The 19,511-nt window shown below is 39.5% G+C and overlaps 1 protein-coding gene and 1 pseudogene across 3 annotated transcripts in view; both read left to right on the top strand.

Moving 5' to 3' along the window:
- Positions 1-19,511, top strand: part of SEL1L2 (SEL1L2 adaptor subunit of ERAD E3 ligase) — a 115,072-nt gene that overhangs the window by 39,012 nt on the left and 56,549 nt on the right. For all 3 annotated transcript variants that reach the window (XM_013057091.2, XM_045078427.1, XM_013057090.2), the window contains exons 4-5: positions 11,298-11,400; positions 16,540-16,702. In XM_013057091.2, coding sequence (XP_012912545.1) covers positions 11,298-11,400; positions 16,540-16,702 — 266 coding nt within the window. The remainder of the gene's footprint in view (positions 1-11,297; positions 11,401-16,539; positions 16,703-19,511) is intronic.
- LOC101678966 lies at positions 1,886-2,745 on the top strand (annotated as a pseudogene).

Below are 19,511 nucleotides of genomic sequence, written 5' to 3'. Positions count from 1 at the left end.
ACTAGGATTTGAACTGAGATGGTCTGGTGCCAAAATCCTCTAGGTTTTAACCATTATGCTGTATGCCTCTCACAAAAGTAAGCTGACAATATCAAGAAATTTTAATCTTATGCTTCTCAATATGGCTTTGAGCAAATATTGAACTATATGATAAAGATGCTGCAATTTCCTGAGCCCCAAATTTACTTGAAGGTTTAAAGGGAAGTGAATAGTTGAAAACAACTAACTTCTATAATGTATGCAATAGATTTCAAAATTCATATTTTGATATCATATCTAAGACTTCAAAAAAATGCCTTCCTTCTTTCCAGACCTCTAGAGAATATACCTGCATTCATCACAGGTTATCTAAATATCCCACAGACATTTGAGAAGCCCTGTCTTATAACAGTCATAATATCCATTTCTGAAGATTTACATAAATCAGAAAATTTTTCTTTTTAACAGAAGTACATATAGAAAGGTGATCATGACTAATAAGGGCAACAGATAGAAATTGAGAACTAAGGGATTCCAGAGGAGAGAGAGATTAGTTTTGGAACCGAAAGGACTCTTCTTTCTAGTTGATAATTTTTTATGAGATTCTTGCTTTGATATATTTTTTTTATAATCTTAATATTTTAAGACTATCTTCCTCCATATTTACTCTAAAAGACTGCTTCACTGCTCAGCTGAAGAGTTACTTGATGTACCAGGTAGAGTTCTGACAGGAAGCAAATGACACATTTAAATTGAGTCATTTGAGACAAGTTTAATAAAGGGTCTATTTCTGAAAGTGTAGACAGGATGAAAGGAAACTGCAAAGTAATCCCCAGGCTAGTAACACCAATGGCATTAGCACCCTGGGCCTGAAGGGTGACGGCTATAGTGGCTACTAGAATGCTGAGAAAGAAACCCAGAGGTATGTTGGAGGGAGCTCTCTAACAGACCTATGACCTCAGGTCAAGGGATTAAGCCAGCATGCAGCAAACCAGACTGGGCAGCCAGGGAATAAATATCACTACCTCACTCTCTTCCCTTCATACTGCCTACTGCTGCCTGTCAACCAAACCTAATCAGAAGCCCGAGGGGAAGGAAGCCCATTAGTGCAGTCCACATGGGTTAATGTCCCAGGGCATAGAGAAGGATGGAGTGGATCTAGAAAGCGAGTAAGAAGACATCCAACAAACCAGATTTTCTAGACAAGGAAAATTAGCATGAACTACAAGTATGAGGACTTTTAGCAGCATACAATAGAAGCGTAGGTATTAAAAGTAAAATTATAGGGCACCTGGGTGGCTCAGCAGGTTAAGCCTCTGCCTTCGGCTCAGGTCATGGTCTCAGGGTCCTGGGATCGAGCCCCACATCAGGCTCTCTGCTCAGCAGGGAGCCTGCTTCCCCCTCTCTCTCTGCCTGCCTCTCTGCCTACTTGTGATCTCTCTCTCTGTCAAATAAATAAATAAAATCTTTAAAAAATAATAATAATAATAAAAATAAAAGTTACAGAACTGTAGAATTAATTAGGGAAATTTGGAGGTTATCTAGTGTAGTATTTTTCATCAGATATTTATGGCAGCTCCTGGGTAGATGCCTGTGACTAAGCTCACAATATCATACAATGCAGCTTATGACATTATTTAATACATTTATTTCTTACAGAGTTATTAACATTAAACCAGAACTGCTTCCTTCAGTCATATTAGGTGTTAGTCTGTATTAAATTATGGCAGAGGAGTTGGACAGAACAACTCCTCTATGGACTCCTTCACTGGAGTTGTTGCCCTCCCTCTCCAAATAGTGTATCTTGTGTATATTGTTTCCAAGATCCTGTTTGTTGTTTTGGGCACCCACTCACAGTGATGATTCTTAACAAGCTTAGAGCGAATTGAAATCTTTTTCTCGCTCTAGCTGCCATCTTGCGTCCCCGCGTGTGTGCACCTAATCTCAGCTGGTCCGCCCGAGACCCCCTGAGCGCCAACCCTAGTCCCCCGCGCGGCCCCATTTCCGCTCCAACAAGATGAAAGAAACTATCATGAACCAGGAGAAACTCGCCAAACTGCAAGCACAAGTGCGCATTGGTGGGAAAGGAACTGCTCGCGGAAAGAAGAAGGTGGTTCATAGAACAGCTACAGCAGATGATAAAAAAAAAACTTCAGTTCTCCTTAAAGAAGTTAGGGGTAAACAATATCTCTGGTATTGAAGAAGTGAATATGTTCACAAGGAACAGTGATCCACTTTAACAACCCCAAAGTTCAGGCATCGCTGGCAGCGAACACTTTCACCCTTACAGGCCATGTTGAGACAAAGCAGCTGACAGAAATGCTACCCAGTATCTTAAACCAACTTGGTGCAGACAGTCTGACTAGTTTAAGAAGACTGGCTGAAGCTCTGCCCAAACAATCTGTGGATGGAAAAGCACCACTTGCTACCGGAGAGGATGATCATGATGAAGTTCCAGATCTTGTGGAGAATTTTGATGAAGCTTCCAAGAATGAAGCAAACTAAATTGAGTAAACTTCTGAAGAAAATAAAACTTAAAGAAGTTACTGGGAGCTGCTATTTTATATTATGACTGCTTTTTAAAATTTTGTTCATGGATCTGATAAAATCTAGATCTCTAATATTTTTAAGCCCAAGCCCCTTGGACACTGCAGCTCTTTTCAGTTTTTGCTTATACACAATTCATTCTTTGCAGCTTATTAAGCTGAAGAAGCCTGGGAATAAAGTTTGAAACAAGATTAATAAAGTTTTTTGCCTAGGAAAAAATCTTTTTCTCATCCGAAAGTACTAAGCCTGTGTATTATTCAGCGTTCAACTAGAAAAAAAGAACCAGTAGAAGATATATATTAAAGGATTTATTACAAGGAATTGGCTGATTTGATTATGGTAGCTGGCTAGGCAAGTCCGAATCCAGAAGGTAGTTTGTCAAGAAGAGCAGGCTGGAACTCTCTGGAAGGAGCTGAATTTTTTCTTCTTCAGGGAAACCTCAGTACAATTCTTAAAACCTTTTAACTGATTAAATCAGGCAAACCCAGCTTATCTCCTTTACTTAAAGTCACCTGCTTGTGGGTATTAATCACATCTACAAAATACCCTCACAGCAACAAGTAGATTAGTGTTTGATTTAATAACAGGAGTGTAGCCTAGCCAAGTAGACAGATAAAATTGACAATCACAGCCAAGTATCTCCTGATCCCTATGTGTTCATCTAAATTTTTGAATCTAGGTATAAGATTTTTCACCAATGTCTATTAAGTTTCATTGTGTTCACTTTGGACTATTATTCCAACCTATCGATGACATCAATTAATTCATCAGTTATTCTCTCCTAGTTTTCTGTCACTCAAAATTTTGATAAGTATACCTTCTAATCTTTTACCCAAGTTTAAATATTTCATGGTTAATTTTTTAGAAGAAAAAAATGAAAATGAGTATCACTTGTGACAAGTAGAATCTATAGATGAATATAAAGTATATTAACTATCAAAATATTAAAGTTCGCGTGTATACCACTTTAAATTATCCCATTTACCCTTTGGGAAACAATAATGAAAGATGATGCAAATTAGCAAGTGCAGCTAATTATCTACCCAGAGAGCAGGCACTCTTACCCCCCAGAGGGTAAGAATACAGCATGTCACCATCTTCCTCTTGTCCCTTTTGCTCCCACTCATTACTGAAGGACTTCCCATTAAGGTCTCCCACAAGCACTGTCTTCTTAAGTAATCATGTGCAACCCAACTGGACTGCATATGATCAGGTGTGCATAATGATGCTCTGAATCCTCTAGACCAGGTTAAATCATGCTCATCATCTTCTGTTGGAAGGTAGATAGATATATTGTAGATTTTTAGACAGATTTCCGTCAGAGAACCATCAAAATAAAAAGGGATATGACTCATCTAATGAGAAAAAGATGATTTATATGAAACACATCTCTCAATAATGTTAGATAAAAGAAGTGTAACCATAAATAACCAATTGTTTAAAATTCTTAAAATAAATTACAATAAATTTATTTCTTAATATATTTTAGACCCATTTTTTCAAAATTTTCAATAATAGTGACTTTGCGTTTCTCACATAATTCTGCATTTTGTTTAGCTCTAAGCAGACTGCACTGTCAGACTGCCTGTATTTGAATCCTTAACTACCTGGTACCAACTGTATGACGTTGGGCAAGTTACTTAACCTCTCTGTGTCTATATCACCTCATCTGTAAAACAAGAATAATAATAGCTCCTTGCTCTTAACATCAGTAAAAAAAAAAACCTGCCTGATCCCTAAGTGGCTTATAAATGTTAGCTTTTATTTTAACTTATAATTATTAGTTTTGACAACCCCTTTTTCTAAACCATATTTCTTTCTGCTAATTTAAAGAGTTTTAGGCCATGAATTAGTCTTTGAAAATCAGAGTCCTTGTTATTACAAGTTTTGCTTAGTAGATATTTGAGGAGAAAATACTGTTCTACTTACAACACAATTTGTCTACCATTTCTTAGCACTACCACTGGAGGTGTTTATGTTTTACAGCAATGATCTAGGGACAGTGTGAATAAACTTGATTATTGTAAATCCCTGTGCTCTTATGCAAGTGCGTTTGAGTTGATTACATCTTTATCTGACTAAACTCTTTGCTGAGTCATTCTTTTTTAGATAGACTGTTATTTTTAGTAATGGATCATTATTCTTCCTCCTTATCTGGTATTGTATCTTCCTGGCACACATTAAGGGCAAATGTGAAGAGCTTTTCTGAAGCATTATTCAGAAAATCAGAAGCTGAAGTTGGTTTATATCAAATTCAGTTGAAATTAAGTAAGAAAGATACAGTGCCTGTGTAGGCAAGATTTTCTGCAAGGGAAAGAACTTCCCATTTTCATCTCTTTGTATCATTTTAATGTTGAAAGCACCTGATTTTTAATCAGACTAAAGGACGTTTATCTCCTAGCTTAATTTTTTTTTAAAGATTTTATTTATCAGAAGGAGAGAGGGGGAGAGAGCGAGCACAGGCAGACAGAATGGCAGGCAGAGGCAGAGGGAGAAGCAGGCTCCCTGCTGAGCAAGGAGCCCGATGTGGGACTCCATCCCAGGATGCTGGGATCATGACCCGAGCCGAAGGCAGCTGCTTAACCAACTGAGCCACCCAGGCGTCCCTCCTAGCTTAATTTTTAATTCCTTTAATCCTCAATGAGACTTTATGTCATTTCTGAGGTAGCTATAATTTGAGATTCAAAATCATGAATCTATTTTTCTTTTTCCTTTTGCTATTTTTAGATGATTTAAATAGTATTTGTTTAAGATTTTGTGGTGAAGCACAGAAGAGAGTAAAGAATGCAGGATAGGGCAAGGGAAGGAGCTGGGCAAAGAGAGGGTTTCAGGAGAAATTTAGGGCTTTAAGAGTGAATTGCGAGGCACCTGGGTGACTCAGTTGCTTAATTGTCAGCCTTTAGCTCAGGTCATGATCTCAGGGTCCTGGGATCAAGCCCCGTATCAGGTTCCCTGCTCGCTGGGCAGTTTACTTCTTCCACTCCCACTGCCCCTCTCCCCTGCTCTGCTCTCTCTCATTCACGCTTTCTCTCTTAAATAAATAAAATCTTAAAAAAAAAAAAAAAAAGTGGGGTTCCTGGGTCGCTCAGTAGTTAAGCGTCTGCCTTCGGCTCAGGTTATGATCCCAGCGTCCTGGGACCTATGGAGACTTGCATCGGGTTCCCTGATCAGCGGGATGCCTGCTTCTCCCTCTCCCACTCCCCCTGCTTATGTTCCCTCTCTCTCTACCTCTCTCTTTGTCAAATAAATAAAATTTTAAAATCTTAAAAAAAAAAAAAGTGAATTGCGTTAGAGGATTTCCCCTCTTTCCATAGGCAAGGAGTTAGGCTGCCACCCTCACATCAGTAAGTTAATGGTTATATGCCACCAGTACCCTGCAGGGCTGAATGTCCATGTGAAAGACTTTGTCTTATTTGCTAGACCTTCTCAGTTCCAATAATCTTTGTTTCTATTTCTCATCAGTCATTTACCATCCACATGCAGAGGTATTTCACCAATATAATTTCAAACTCAAAAATAATTGTCTGACCAAAACCACCTTCCTGCCACTTCTGCCCCTTCTTTTTTTCCTACAAACTTGGCTTCACCTTCACAATGACCTCAGTTCCCTTTCCCACTTCCTTTTCACCTCTCTGTTCACTCCCCTCAGTATCGCTTACTCCCACAGCGAGCCTGGATCACATGGCCAAACATGACCTTCAAACCCTCATTCTTGTATTGTATTGTATTGTACTCTGCTGCATTGTATTTTAGACAGAGAGAAAAAGCATGAGCAACAAGAAGAGGCAGAGGGAGAAGCAGACTCCCCACTGAACAGGGAGCCAACATGGGGCTTAATCCCATGATCCCTGGGGTCATGACCTGAACTGAAGGCAGCTGCTTAACCAACTGAGCCACCCAGGCACCCTGGCCCTTTATTTAGGACACACCACCCCTTCTTATCGTTTCATACCCGTGGTTCATTTGTGTAGATTGCTTCCTTCAAATGGAATGCCAGTTTTGTCTTCTTGGCCTGAAAAAACACCTTTCTACCTTTCTAGAACTATCTAAAGTGTCCTTTCATTTGTGAAGATTTCTTTATCTCCCTTAGTGAGAGTAGGGTGCCTAAGGGGGCGTTTGCTGTTTGGAAGATTCCCATCATCCATTTTACTTTTCTCACCATCCCAATTTCCTTTTGAGGAAATAAGTGTTCCCCACTGGATACATTCTTACAGGAACGTTGTAAGAAGGCTTGTCTTCCCTAATTAGACCCATCAGAATCATCCTGGAGTCTGGAGTAAAGAGGGGAAGATCCTAAAAGGATTGGATCTCAATCCATCCTGTAGCAGCCTCTGTCTCGGCTTCCAGAGAGCTTTGATTCCTGACAGACTCCATTGACTATGAGATTTCAACAGCCTCCCAGTAAGTTCCTTTTGCTTAAGTCAATCAGATTAGGTTTCTATTGCTTGCAAACAAACAAGGCTCCTGTACTCCCACAGTGCCTTATTACAGAGTGCCTACCATTTTACAATGGCATTGCAATTTTTGGGAAACCGGTCTGTCTTTGCTACCAGGCTGAGACCTCGTCTCCATTATCTTTGGAAATACAACATCTAGCATTGTGTCTAACACATGATAAGTGTTCAATTCATATCAGTTAAATAGACAAGTAAATGTATGAATGACAGAGAATAAGTTGTTTCCAGCTCTTTTCTTTTTCATTAATTCCTGCAGCAAACAAGTGGGCCCGTTTTTGTTGCTTCTATTCCTTATCAATAAGAGGATTCTTTTCTTTCTTTTTTTTTTAAAAGATTTTATTTATTTATTTGACAGAGAGAGATCACAAGTAGACAGAGAGGCAGGCAGAGAGAGAGGGAAGCAGGCTCCCTGCTGAGCAGAGAGCCCGATGCGGGCCTCAATCCCAGGACCCTGAGATCATGACCTGAGCCGAAGGCAGCGGCTTAACCCACTCAGCCACCCAGATGCCCTCTTTTCTTTTTTTTTCAATAAGAGGATTCTTCTTCATGAATTCCACAACAACAAGGAACAGGGATTAAAGAATAGATTTGATTAGAGAAATTTACAGTAGGAGGGTCTGCAAGAAAAGGCATAGCATCCCAGTTCTTCCATCATCTCACAGAGAGGTGTGCTGGGTTTGAGGATTGCTGGACACATGGAAGGCCTGCCTACTAAACTGCCTACCTTGAGTATAATCATGAGAAAGTGACCTTGTCAGAGGTGGGCTACTTAGGTACCCAGCTGCCTGGGAAAGTCAGATGTCCAGCACCTGGAAATATTGGAGGACCATGGGAAATTACGGTCCTTCCTGCTTTTATTTTTTTTTTTTTTTTTTTTTTTTTTTTTAAAGATTTTATTTATTTATTTATTTGACAGAGAGAAATCACAAGTAGATGGAGAGGCAGGCAGAGAGAGAGAGGGAAGCAGGCTCCCTGCTGAGCAGAGAGCCCGATGCGGGACTCGATCCCAGGACCCTGAGATCATGACCTGAGCCGAAGGCAGCGGCCCAACCCACTGAGCCACCCAGGCGTCCCTCCTTCCTGCTTTTAAAAGATAGCCATTGATCTGATGGGAAGCTGAGCTGGGTATATCCCTCCCACAGGGAGAAGGAGCAGCTTGTTTTCCAAGCAATCCAGAGTTGGCATCTGTATTATTTTGCTAGGGGTATCATAATTAAATACCAAAGGCAAGATGGCTTAACAAGCAGAAATTTATTTTCTCACAGTTCTGAAGGCTGGAGGTCCATGATCAAAGTGTCAGCAGGTTTGGTTTCATACTGAGACTTCTCTCCTTGGTTTAAGGGACATACCTTCTCAGTATGTCCCTACATGGCCTTTTTTTAGTGCTGTATGCCCCTGATGTCTCTTTCTCTTCTTATAAGGACATCAGTCATATTGGCTTAGGACCCCACCCTAATGACCTCATTTTAACTTAATTATCCCTTTAAAGATCTTATCTCCAAATACAGGCACATTCTGAGATGCTGGGAATTAGGACTTCACAATTCATACTGTAATAGCATCCAAGATAGTTATGAAATAATAATTAAGACTGCAGAAGTAATAATATGTCAAGAACTCTTACAAATATGTCTCTGACAAACACTGAAATACAAAGTCATCTAGTTGAAGCACTTCCCATATTTGCTGCTGTATGAAATACTCCTCTGGCACACCTACTCTGCTCTCTTTTACTCCTAAGGGTCATTCCCACCACTTTCCCAGTCAGCTTAGATCCCTTATCAGGACAGAACACAGGCATCCACTAGTTGGGTGTTCAGAGGATTCCAGATTCAGGAAGGTCCTTTAGTGCAAGCTCGGAATGGTCTCCTCAAGTCATTTCCTAACTATGCTTTCCTCAAATTTGGAAATGGTTAAACCATAAAAAGGAAATTAAAGGGCTGTCAAGATAACTTTATCTGACAGTTGAGCACTCTTATAGTAAGGAAAACTTGTATTTCAATACATTTGGGAAGCCAAAAAAAGAATTACAAATTAAAGTAAAAGCCGTGAGTAGAAATCTGTAGTGTAAATCATTTCTCATATGTATATGCATGCACAGACAACCTTTCAAAATGTATTCTTGCTCTTTGAAAGCATGGTAATAGAAGCAGTTGCTATTCCAAACACAGATTAGTAGGTTATTCTTATTATTTTTCCTCTCTAATCATGACTATAGGTAGCATATAACTCAAAGCAAAAATTAAATGCTAAAAGTGTCTGGTGTTACTGAATTGATTGGATAACTTGAAGCATTCAAAATAATTGCAAATTAACTTTTAAGTTAAAAACATTTTTTTAATTTAAAAAAGAACAACTCTGATGGTTTGTCAGGAAGAAGAAAAACAGGAACCACTTAAAGATCTTTGTGGTCTTGTTAATGAGGCATCAAATCTCAAAATGCCTCTTTTAAAATGGTTTCAGGCATGGTTCACCTAATCAGAGGTTTCACTGAGTGTCATAATGGACTTCAAGAGGCACTGTGCTCTGATGTGGAAGGTATTGGGGTGGGGGTGTACACACTCACTCTGGGGGTAGAATGAGGGCTGTAAAGCTGACTCTTTTTCCAAATAGCTTCCCACACTGTACACTGATAACAATGGCTTGAAAACTGTAATGTGTTATACAAATGTCTGAGAAATACTATTATTGTAGCAGGTAAAATTCTATTACTTTAATTTCTTTAAATCCTAAAAAAGTAATTCTTTGTCCCCATTCCCAAAAGGCAAGTTGTTATTGGTACTCTTTCTGTGTGTTTTCCCCAAGGTCTTAGAAAGGTTGTCAGGGAGGAAGAATGAGACTTGGGGAGAGCAAAATTTTCAGGGAGATTCTCTCCTCCAATCCTAGATGTACGCTACTTTTCTAGGAGATGCCCATTGCTCAGGTCTTCATGTTGTCTTGGAATCTTATAGTTCTAAGGTTTATGGTCAATAATCAGACAAAGGAGTCTGAGAGATGAGATCTTGGTGTCTAAGATCCTTTCTTTAGGGTACACCAAGCAGTCCCTTTCTCTAGAGGCCTTGCTTCCCACTTTGTATTTGCAGAAACTTGCATCTCTTTCCCAGACTAGGATCATCTCTCTCCCTCCTACCATCAGAAGCATCTTAATATCTCCTCCAACCTCCAGACACTTTCACAGAAGACAGGAAGAGGATAATTTTTGTAGTAGCTTCCACATTCTGACTAAAGGCAAAGTGATCTTGAAATACAGAGGTTAAAAAATAAGGGGAGCGTAAAGGAGGAAACATTTTCCCTCTATTCTTCTAGGTTCTTTTGGTTGCTTTATTAATTAAATTGACATAAGACAGCTCAATGGGAGGAAAACATTTAATTTCATATATGTGTGAAACTGAGCCTTACATGCCATCTTTTTTTTTTTTTTTTTTTTTTTTTTTTTTTTAAGATTCTATTCATTTACCTGACAGACAGAGATCACAAGTAAGCAGAGAGGCAGGCAGAGAGAGAGGGGGAAGCAGGCTCCCTGCTGAGCAGAGAGCCTGATGTGGGGCTCGATCCCAGGACCCTGAGATTATGACCTGAGCTAAAGGCAGAGGCTTAACCCACTGAGCCACCCAGGTGCCTGGAGCCTTATATGCCATCTTTTTTTTTTTTTTTTTAAGATTTTATTTATTTATTTGACAGACAGAGATCACAAGTAGGCAGAGAAGCAGGCAGAGAGAGAAGAGGAAGCAGGCTCCCTGCTGAGCAGAGAGCCTGATGCGGGACTCAATCCCAGGACCCTGGGATCATGACTGGAGCCAAAGGCAGAGGCTCTAACCCACCGAGCCACCCAGACGCCCCCTTATATGCCCTCTTGAGCTAAGAAGGAGGTAAGGGTCTGGGGCTTCAATGAGAGGGAGGATAATTCACAGGAAGATGGGAAGAGCAAATGTTTGGTATACAAATGATTGTCATACCATGCAGAGACATTAGGGCAGAGAGGAAGTTGAATAAATATTCCCTGCCAACCTCCCCTCACCTTACCACACCTAACCCATACTCTTCATATTTATCTCCAATAATGACTCTCTTCCTGAACCAGGCTTTCTATCTAAACTCCTAGAGGCAATTAAGGAGGAAGTAAAAAGCTCTTCCTGAGTCTTTTTGGCCTTGATTGGATTCAGGTCAAAATAATCCACATGCCAAAGTGGCACATTTGGGGGAGGTTCATCTGAACCTTTTCATGAGCAAAACCCAAACTAATATGGCAGCACATTATTTTAAAAATATAAAACATACAAATAATGTTATTTTTCCTTGTTTGTCCATATATAGTAAGAAAGCAACCAAAGCAAAATTTCACAGATGAAGGAGACCAGCTGTTTAAGATGGGCATCAAGATCCTCCAGCAGTCCAAAAGCCAAAAACAAAAAGCACAGTAAGTCTTTGTCCAATTACCTAAGCCAACTTAAATTCCTGGCTAAGCAAAAAGAACAATCCAAAATCTAGTTTGTCATTAAAAGCTTATTGGGATAACAAATAAATTTATTTGCCCATAAGCTTTTCTTTTTAAAAGAATCAATTGATGTTTAAAGAATCCTAAAATTATCAGCCTAAACAAACCTAACTGAATGTGAAATTGTGGACCCAACACTTTAAGTGAAATGCACAATTAAGGCACTAATCTGAGTACTCAGGCAAAAATATTCTGTTTTGAGTTTATTAGGTATTTCAAATGAAATAAGACATGTTACTTGAATTAGGTTGTTTTAGAATGCCTTTTTTGTTGTTGTTTTGTTTTGTTTTAGATTTTGCTAATTTATTTGTCAGAAAGAGAGAGAGCACAGGCAGGCAGAGGCAGAGGGAAAAGCAGACTCCCCGCTGAGCAAGGAGCCAGATGTGGGACTCCATCCCAGGACGCTGGAATCATGACCCGAGCCAAAGGCAGCTGCTCAACCGATTGAGCCACCCAGGCATCCCTAGAAGGCTTTATTCTGCCTAACTCAGCATTTGTAGGGTACTTTATGGTTTTCAAAGTTTTCATGTATGTGATTCCATTTTATCCATTTTATCCCCCAAACAGCCTTATGAGTTAAGAAGAACTTCATTTTCCCCACCTTAAAAACACTTAGGAAGAGAGATTCAAGGATGTTAAAGTGAGGTGATCACAAATACACAACTGGGAAGTAACCAGTCGTGACCACATGGTCTCACTCCATATTCATCATTTCTCTGTTCATTTGTCTGAGCACTCATTTGTCTACTTTGTCTAAAGGGGAGGCAAAAATATCTTGTCCCCCCAGTAGAGGGACACAACATGAGGTCACCCCTCAAGTCCCTAATTAAAACCTCATTGAGATCAACCCCAAGTTCTCCCATTCACTGACTGTGTAATCCCTGTGCAAGTTACTTAAGCTGCTTGTGTTCTGGATAGTACAGTTAGGCTCTTAGAACAGTGCCCGACACATAGTAAGCAGAAGATAAGCATTTGTCTTTATCTCTAGCCCTCTAAATGGTAAGCAGAAGGTATGGGAGAGAAGAAAACAAGTGTGTCTTGAAGCAGTAACAAAAAGAATGGGCTCCGGACCTCCAACAAGGAGACAACTTTTGTTTGCACACAGATCAGGCATAGCTGCTCTGGGGGAAGCATCCTAGTGCTGTGGTAGGTGTCCTAGGCAGGGCAGCAGCAGAGTTCCTGAATTCTTTCTTAAAGCTCAAACCTTCCCAGAAGAGTATAAAAGTATAGAGAATAAAGGGGCATTTCAACTATGAAGAACTTCCATTTATTAAGTGCCTTCTTTGTTCTACTTATTGTTCTGGGCAGTTATGTGTAGAATAGCATTCATTGCTCACAATGATATTATGAAGCATAAATTGTTATCCCCAAATTTCAGAGGAGGAAATAGAAGGTCAAAAATATTCTATAATTCTCCCAAAGTGACAAAAAGAAGGAAGTAAAGGAATTGGTCAGCTCTCTAAGGGAAGTTAAATTAGAAGTTCCTTATAAGAGCAGAGGAAACCATCCCCTGCAAAACCTGGGTTTCATATTGAGCATCTCTGGGGGCTGTCATGATGAGGATGGGGTTTAATCAGACCCTCAAAATATAATCCTGCTTTAGAAGGAAGTCTGCTTACTCAGGTGCTCACTGAATGGATGAGTAAGAACAGAATTCTCAACCCAGACCAGCTAGATGAAAGACCAATGAAATTCTGGAAAGGGTTAGGATTAGGTTTCAGATTAGCTGTACAGCAGATGAACTCAAGATGAGGGGCCCACTGGGTATGCCCTTTTTTTTTTTAATTTTAAGATTTTTTAATTTATTTGACACAGCAAGAGAGGGAACATAAGCAGGGGGAGTGGGAGAAGAAGAAGCAGAGAGCCCTCTGAGCAGAGAGCCCAATGTGGGGCTCAATCCCAGGACCCTGAGATCATGACCTGAGCTGAAGACAGCCGCTTAATGACTGAGCCACCCAGGCACCCTTGAGTAGGCCCTTTTAAATGAAAGGAAACCCGAGATTCAGTCCAATGGGACAAAATCACTCTTAGAAGCTCCCAAGTAACTATCTACTTAACCTTCATGGGTACCTTCCCCTTTGGCTTAAAGAGTGGGGAGAAAACCCATCCATGAAAGCAGACTGCCCAGCTGTGAAGGAGCCTTTATGCCACCTAGGTGTGATTCAATCTCTGACTATTCTTGCCCAAGAGTGTCAGAAAAGCAGCTTTTTTTTTTTTTTAAGATCTTGTTTTTAAGTAATCTTTACACCCAACATGGGCCTTGAACTCACAAACCCGAGATCAAGAGTCACATATTCTACCAACTGAGTCTACCAAGTACCCCAAGAGCAGCTTGTTTCTGCCATAGCATAGGTATGTGAGAGGGTGCATAATGCTGAGTCCCCTGACCCTTCTGAGTTGACAGAGAAATGAAACAAAATCTGCTCATGGCAAGAGATTTCAGGAATTTGTGGGAAAACGGAATGAAATTTCTCCAAATATCAAGACAGTCTGCTCTTCTCTTAAGCCAGTTACACCCAGTCTAGCCATCTTGAAGATTCTGGTCAGGGTAAAGAAAAATGAACACCCTACTGACTACAGAGGAATCATTTCTCTCCCATTCATTCCTCAAATCTGTGTCCTATTTGCTTCACCACTTCTTGTATAAGACAGAGGTGCTACTAGTCCTTTTGGCTCATCCACATCCACATTGTGACCCAATTCATTCATTCATTCATTCAGCTATAAATTGTTTAACAAGTCAGTGCTGTTAGAAGTACAGATGTTAAGCAAGCATACGTCAGGGAGACACAGACTTGTCTACAGGAGTCAAGAAGCCTCAGAGATAACCAGGGTTAGCTGTCATTAAGAATTACACCCCCCACCCCCCACAACACAAGCAAAGAAGATTTGAAGATAAGCTCCTGCTCTACACCAAGTTTCTGATGAGTCCTAGAGATGCCTTTAGTCTCCTCCTTCCCTAGCACCCACCTTAGCATCCAGTACCAGATACTTTAGGAGTTACCCAGATATCTAACTGAACTTTCTTTTGAGGATCTGCTAATTCTTCCCAGTTTCTTTTACTTTTTCCCCCTTGGGGGTTACAGCCCAGATCTTAATCCTACCTAATTTACCAACAACTTTCTTCAGCGCTGGATTCTGTTTCCAGTATTCCTTATATCAGCTTGGACTTTCATGACAAGGGACGGAGGTATCCACTCCTCCCTTAAGAGTTAAAGACACCTAGATGGGTTGGTTTTACAAACTTTTGCTGCGTCCTGGGATCACTGAATGTATATACTGCTGGCTGCTGCAGCCCATCAGATTTCTCTGTCCTGGTCCATGGGTGCCCTTCTAATCCCAGCAGGCTATGTGGTTACAGCAGCAAACCATGTGGCAGAATAACTTCAGGGAGTCTGTGTCTGATTTCTAGCCTATCTCCAAATGCCAGACATTTGCATTCAATGACTTTTAGACCTTCTGTTTTATTTGCCTTCTGGTCCCTAGAATATTAGCTTGCTCTGATCATGGTTAATTTCTTGCTTGACCTCCTGGCTTCTTTTGTTCCACTGGAGTCTATTCTCGGTGTTGCCATCCAAGACCCTAAAGCCTGTGTGGATAACAGTCTGAGCCCATTCATTTCTGCTCCAGCCACCAAGAGCAAATTATTTTAGCATCAGTGTGGATAAGCAGTACATAAAGCTGAGTCTCCTGATCCTTCTGAGCAGCAAGGATAGATTTGTGTATTTGTTCCTGTATTTGAGTCAAGGTCACTGGTAGAGGTTAATGCTTTCTGTTCTTACTGCTACCAAAAAGGAAGTTATAAAAGTAAAAACAAATCCCTTGGGGCACTTGGGTGGCTCAGCCGTTAAGCGTCTGCCTTCAGCTCAGGTCATGATCCCAGAGTCCTGGGATCAAGCCCAGCATCGGGCTCCCTGCTTACTGGGAAACCTGCTTCTCCCTCTCACACTCTCCTTGCTTGTGTTCCCTCTCTCACTATCTCTCTCTCTGTCAAATAAATAAATAAAATCATTTTTAAAAATTTATTTTATAAAGTAAAAGTAAATCCCAAAAGTACTCTTTGTCTCTGACACAAGTTTTTACCTTGCAAGGCTCTCCATTACTACCTATTAGGCAGATCAGGTCCAGATGATTTCTGAGTGGGACTCAGATAATGCAGTGTAAGGCCGTCCTATGGCATCTATATTTATAATCATTAAATTCTCACACCGGTTACCCACTAATTACAGAACAATTACCATGCTATAAAACTTTGGAATTTATGCAGTAGTCCTAAAAATAATAATAATGGCAGCTAAATTTCTTGAGTGCTTGCTATGTACTTGCTAGGTCCTATGCCAAGCACTTCATGGATTATCTCATTGAATCTTCCCAACAGCCCTATGAAGTAAGGGCTATTGTTATCCCCACTCCATAGATGAGAGAGGAAAAAATAAGTTAAATAACTTGCCTGAAGCTCTCAAACTAGTAAGTGGTGGACCCAGATTTTGAACCAGACAGTCAAGACTTTAGAGCCCTAATAACCACTGGGTTTTATTTGGTTATTGTTTTTCCACACAGCCTGACTTTGCATGCTGAGGAATATGTTCTATTTTAGAAAATTACTTCAGAATATAGAGGGACTCTTGTTTTCATGATAGTAGCTTCTAGAAGCGACACTCCAATTTTGATTATTTTTTATTACGTTGTTTTATATTTCAGAGTTCATTTTGTTAAACAAATATTCATATAATGCAGGTGGTCATGGGAGAGTTCACTATGTTAGGACAAGTGTCTCAATTTTTCATTTCACTTGGTGAATAAGCTTGAGGCATGATGTATCCTATATATTTCTTCTTTTCACCAGCTTCACTATTTGCCAGATATATCTGAAATTATAATCTTAGATAAGGTAGGGCTGAAAAAAAACCTACTGACCCGTAGATGTGATGGACTTCAGCTAAACGGTATTATTAGTAGCAATAACAACTTGATCCTACTTGCTGGAAAGAAGTAGTGTGAAGGAGGGAACAAAAAAACATTTTTGATAATCAAACCTCTACCTTCATATTTTTGAAACAGAGCCTACGTATTCTTTGCCAAAGCAGCTGACATGGGAAACATGAAAGCTATGGAGAAAATGGCTGATGCTTTGCTATTTGGAAATTTTGGCATGCAAAACATAACAGCGGCTATCCAATTATATGAGTCCCTAGCTAAAGAAGGATCATATAAAGCCCAAAATGTGAGTTTTGAAAGAAAAATAAGCCTTACGTAGCTACATCCTAAAATAACTATAGACAAAGAACATGTGAAAGGAGTTTAGCAATAGTATTCCCATTCTACTGCATGAACCTAGACCTAGGGAAGTTACAGTAACACTGAAATCGTGGGATCAGGGAGGGGACATAGCAAGAGAACTGGGCAAATTCTTCTAGTTATATGGGTGACTGTCAGGAATGGAACAGAACTGCTCTCTAATTCAGCTTCCCATCTTATGTCCATGGGTGTGTTTAGAAATGATTTAAGAACTCTGAACCCCTAACATAATTAAATTTTACTTAAATATATTCACCTATACAAAAAAACAAACAAAAAAAACCCCACAGAGTATATCTATGACCTTACATGATGTTGCCCTGGTTTTTACATTTCACACACTTTATAAACTAAATATATTTTCTTTTCTCTTTTACTGAATGCATTTCATTTAATCCAAGAATAATGTAAGTATTTCATAGAAAATCTGGAAAACAGAAATGTACATACATACATACATTAATAAATAAATACATAAGTAAATAAAGCCCTTCACAAGCCAACCATTCTGACTCAATTATTGTTAGAACTGTTTTATATTTTTGCTTAGCTTCTTCCTCAGGCATTTCTCTTATTAATTCATCCTGATCACAATGCAAGTGCATATATCATTTTGTTTCTGGCTACTTTCACTTAATGCAATGCAAAAGTATGTCTTCATGTTGTTAGTCTTTTTAATAAAAATATTTATTTCTGATTACAAAAGAAATTCATGCTCATGACAAAAAAAAATGTCTGAGAATTCAGAAAGTATGAAGAAAAAAATAAAAGTTGTCTGAAACTTCTCCTCCCAGAGATCATTTTTGTTATCTCTGGGAGGAAAATGCAGAAGCTAGACTTTGGAGTCAGACTGAAGTTCAAATCCATTCTGCCACTTGCTTATTGGATACCTCCTTAACGAACACCTTTCCCCTTCCACAAGAGGATCCTTTCCTACGCTCTCTGATTCTGTTTCTCTCATAATCTAATAGTAGTAAACACTTAGTGTGTTTCTAGGTAGCATTGCTTATGATTAAAATGACTTTGGATTGACAAACTTCCATCGCATTGGGGCAAACTGTAATGAACTGTAAATACTGGATCGTGGTAGTAATTCTTAGGAGAACCCTGGACACCACAGGTACGGAACCATTACTTGGGGGTTGGGGCTCCTGCACCCACCTAGTGTGCATCTCACTTCCTTGAGGCCTCATCTGAGGGACCAAAGATAGTGGACCCGGGAGAACTATCCTGGGAAACTGGGAAACTGCAGATCCTGTGCTATATCCACCTGAATAGACTGGTGGCAATTGGAACCTGTAGGAGCCCTCATGAGTCTCTGTGTTTACTTAGTTGAAACCAAAGCTAGACCAGCAAACCTCTGATCAGTGAGACAACCTTTCTAATTTTCATCTGTAGGGTTAGGTTTTATCATATATAATATACTGGATACCAGATATATCTGGTTCACAGTTGTATCTAATATTTAGCACAGTCCTTGGGACAAGAAATATACATTGATTGCTGAATCAATTAATGATGAATGATTAAATAGAATTATTGTGGGGATTGAAATAATATGTAAAGGTTAATTCCATACCTGGAGCTTTTGTCATCATTCATTGTAAAGAAAGGATATAAATATTACTCTTCTAGAATTTTTCCTATTACTACATAGGATTTCTTTTTTACAAAAATGAGATCAGACTTTAATTGCTATTTCCTAATCTCTTTACTCACTTAATAATATATTATAAACAAATTGCCATGTAAATATATGCAGATCAACATCGTTGTTGTATTTTTTAATTTTTATTTATTTTTTTTTTAAAGATTTCATTTATTTATTTGACAGAGAGAGATCACAAGTAGACGGAGAGAGAGGCAGGCAGAGAGAGTGAGAAAGAGGGAAGCAGGCTCCCTGCTGAGCAGAGAGCCAGATGCAGGACCCATCCCAGGACCCTGAGATCATGACCTGAGCCGAAGGCAGCCACTTAACCCACTGAGCCACCCAGGCGCCCCAATTTTTATTTATTTTTTTAAATTTCTTTTCAGTGTTCCAGAATTCATTGTTTATCTACCACACCCAGTGCTCCATGCAATACGTGCCCTCTACTGTTATATTTTTTAAAGATTTATTTATTGATTATTTGAGGCGGGGGAGAAGCAAAGAGGGAGCAAGAGGGAAAGAAACAGAAGTGGATTCCTCATACCGGGCTTGATCTCATGATCCTGAGTTCATGACCTGGGCCAAAATCAAGGGTCAGGTGCTCGGAATGCCTGAGTGGCTCAGTCCTTAAAGTGTCTGCCTTTGGCTCAGGTCATGATCCCAGGGTCCTGTGATCTAGCCCTGTGTGGGGCTCCCCGCTTATCAGGAAACCTGCTTCTACCTCTCCCATTCCCCCGTTTGTGTTCCCTCTCTCACTGTCAAATAAATAAATAAAATCTTAAAAAAAAAAAAAAAAAAGTCAGACGCTCAACTGACCTTGCTATCTAAGCACCCCTCAATATCACCATCTTAAATATCTGTATAATTTTAATTAAGTTGTTGAATACTATTTTTTACCCCAGGGAATGTTTTTAAACTAAATACAAAACATTATATTTACAAAGGAGTAAATGGATTTATAAATGTTATAATAAAATAGGAGAGTTTTTAAACCTTCATTGTCCAAACACAAAGTTCCAAAACAAACTAAATGTTACCATCATATCCAGCACTATAAATGATATCTCAGAATTCCTTTCTTTTTTTA

This window comes from Mustela putorius, unplaced genomic scaffold (assembly GCF_011764305.1).
Source record: "Mustela putorius furo isolate JIRA1106 unplaced genomic scaffold, ASM1176430v1.1 tig00000253_pilon_pilon_pilon, whole genome shotgun sequence".
NCBI classification, from domain to species: domain Eukaryota; kingdom Metazoa; phylum Chordata; class Mammalia; order Carnivora; family Mustelidae; genus Mustela; species Mustela putorius.
The sequence above is the reverse complement of the archived record's forward strand: the minus strand, read 5'-3'. Positions and strand labels throughout refer to the sequence as shown.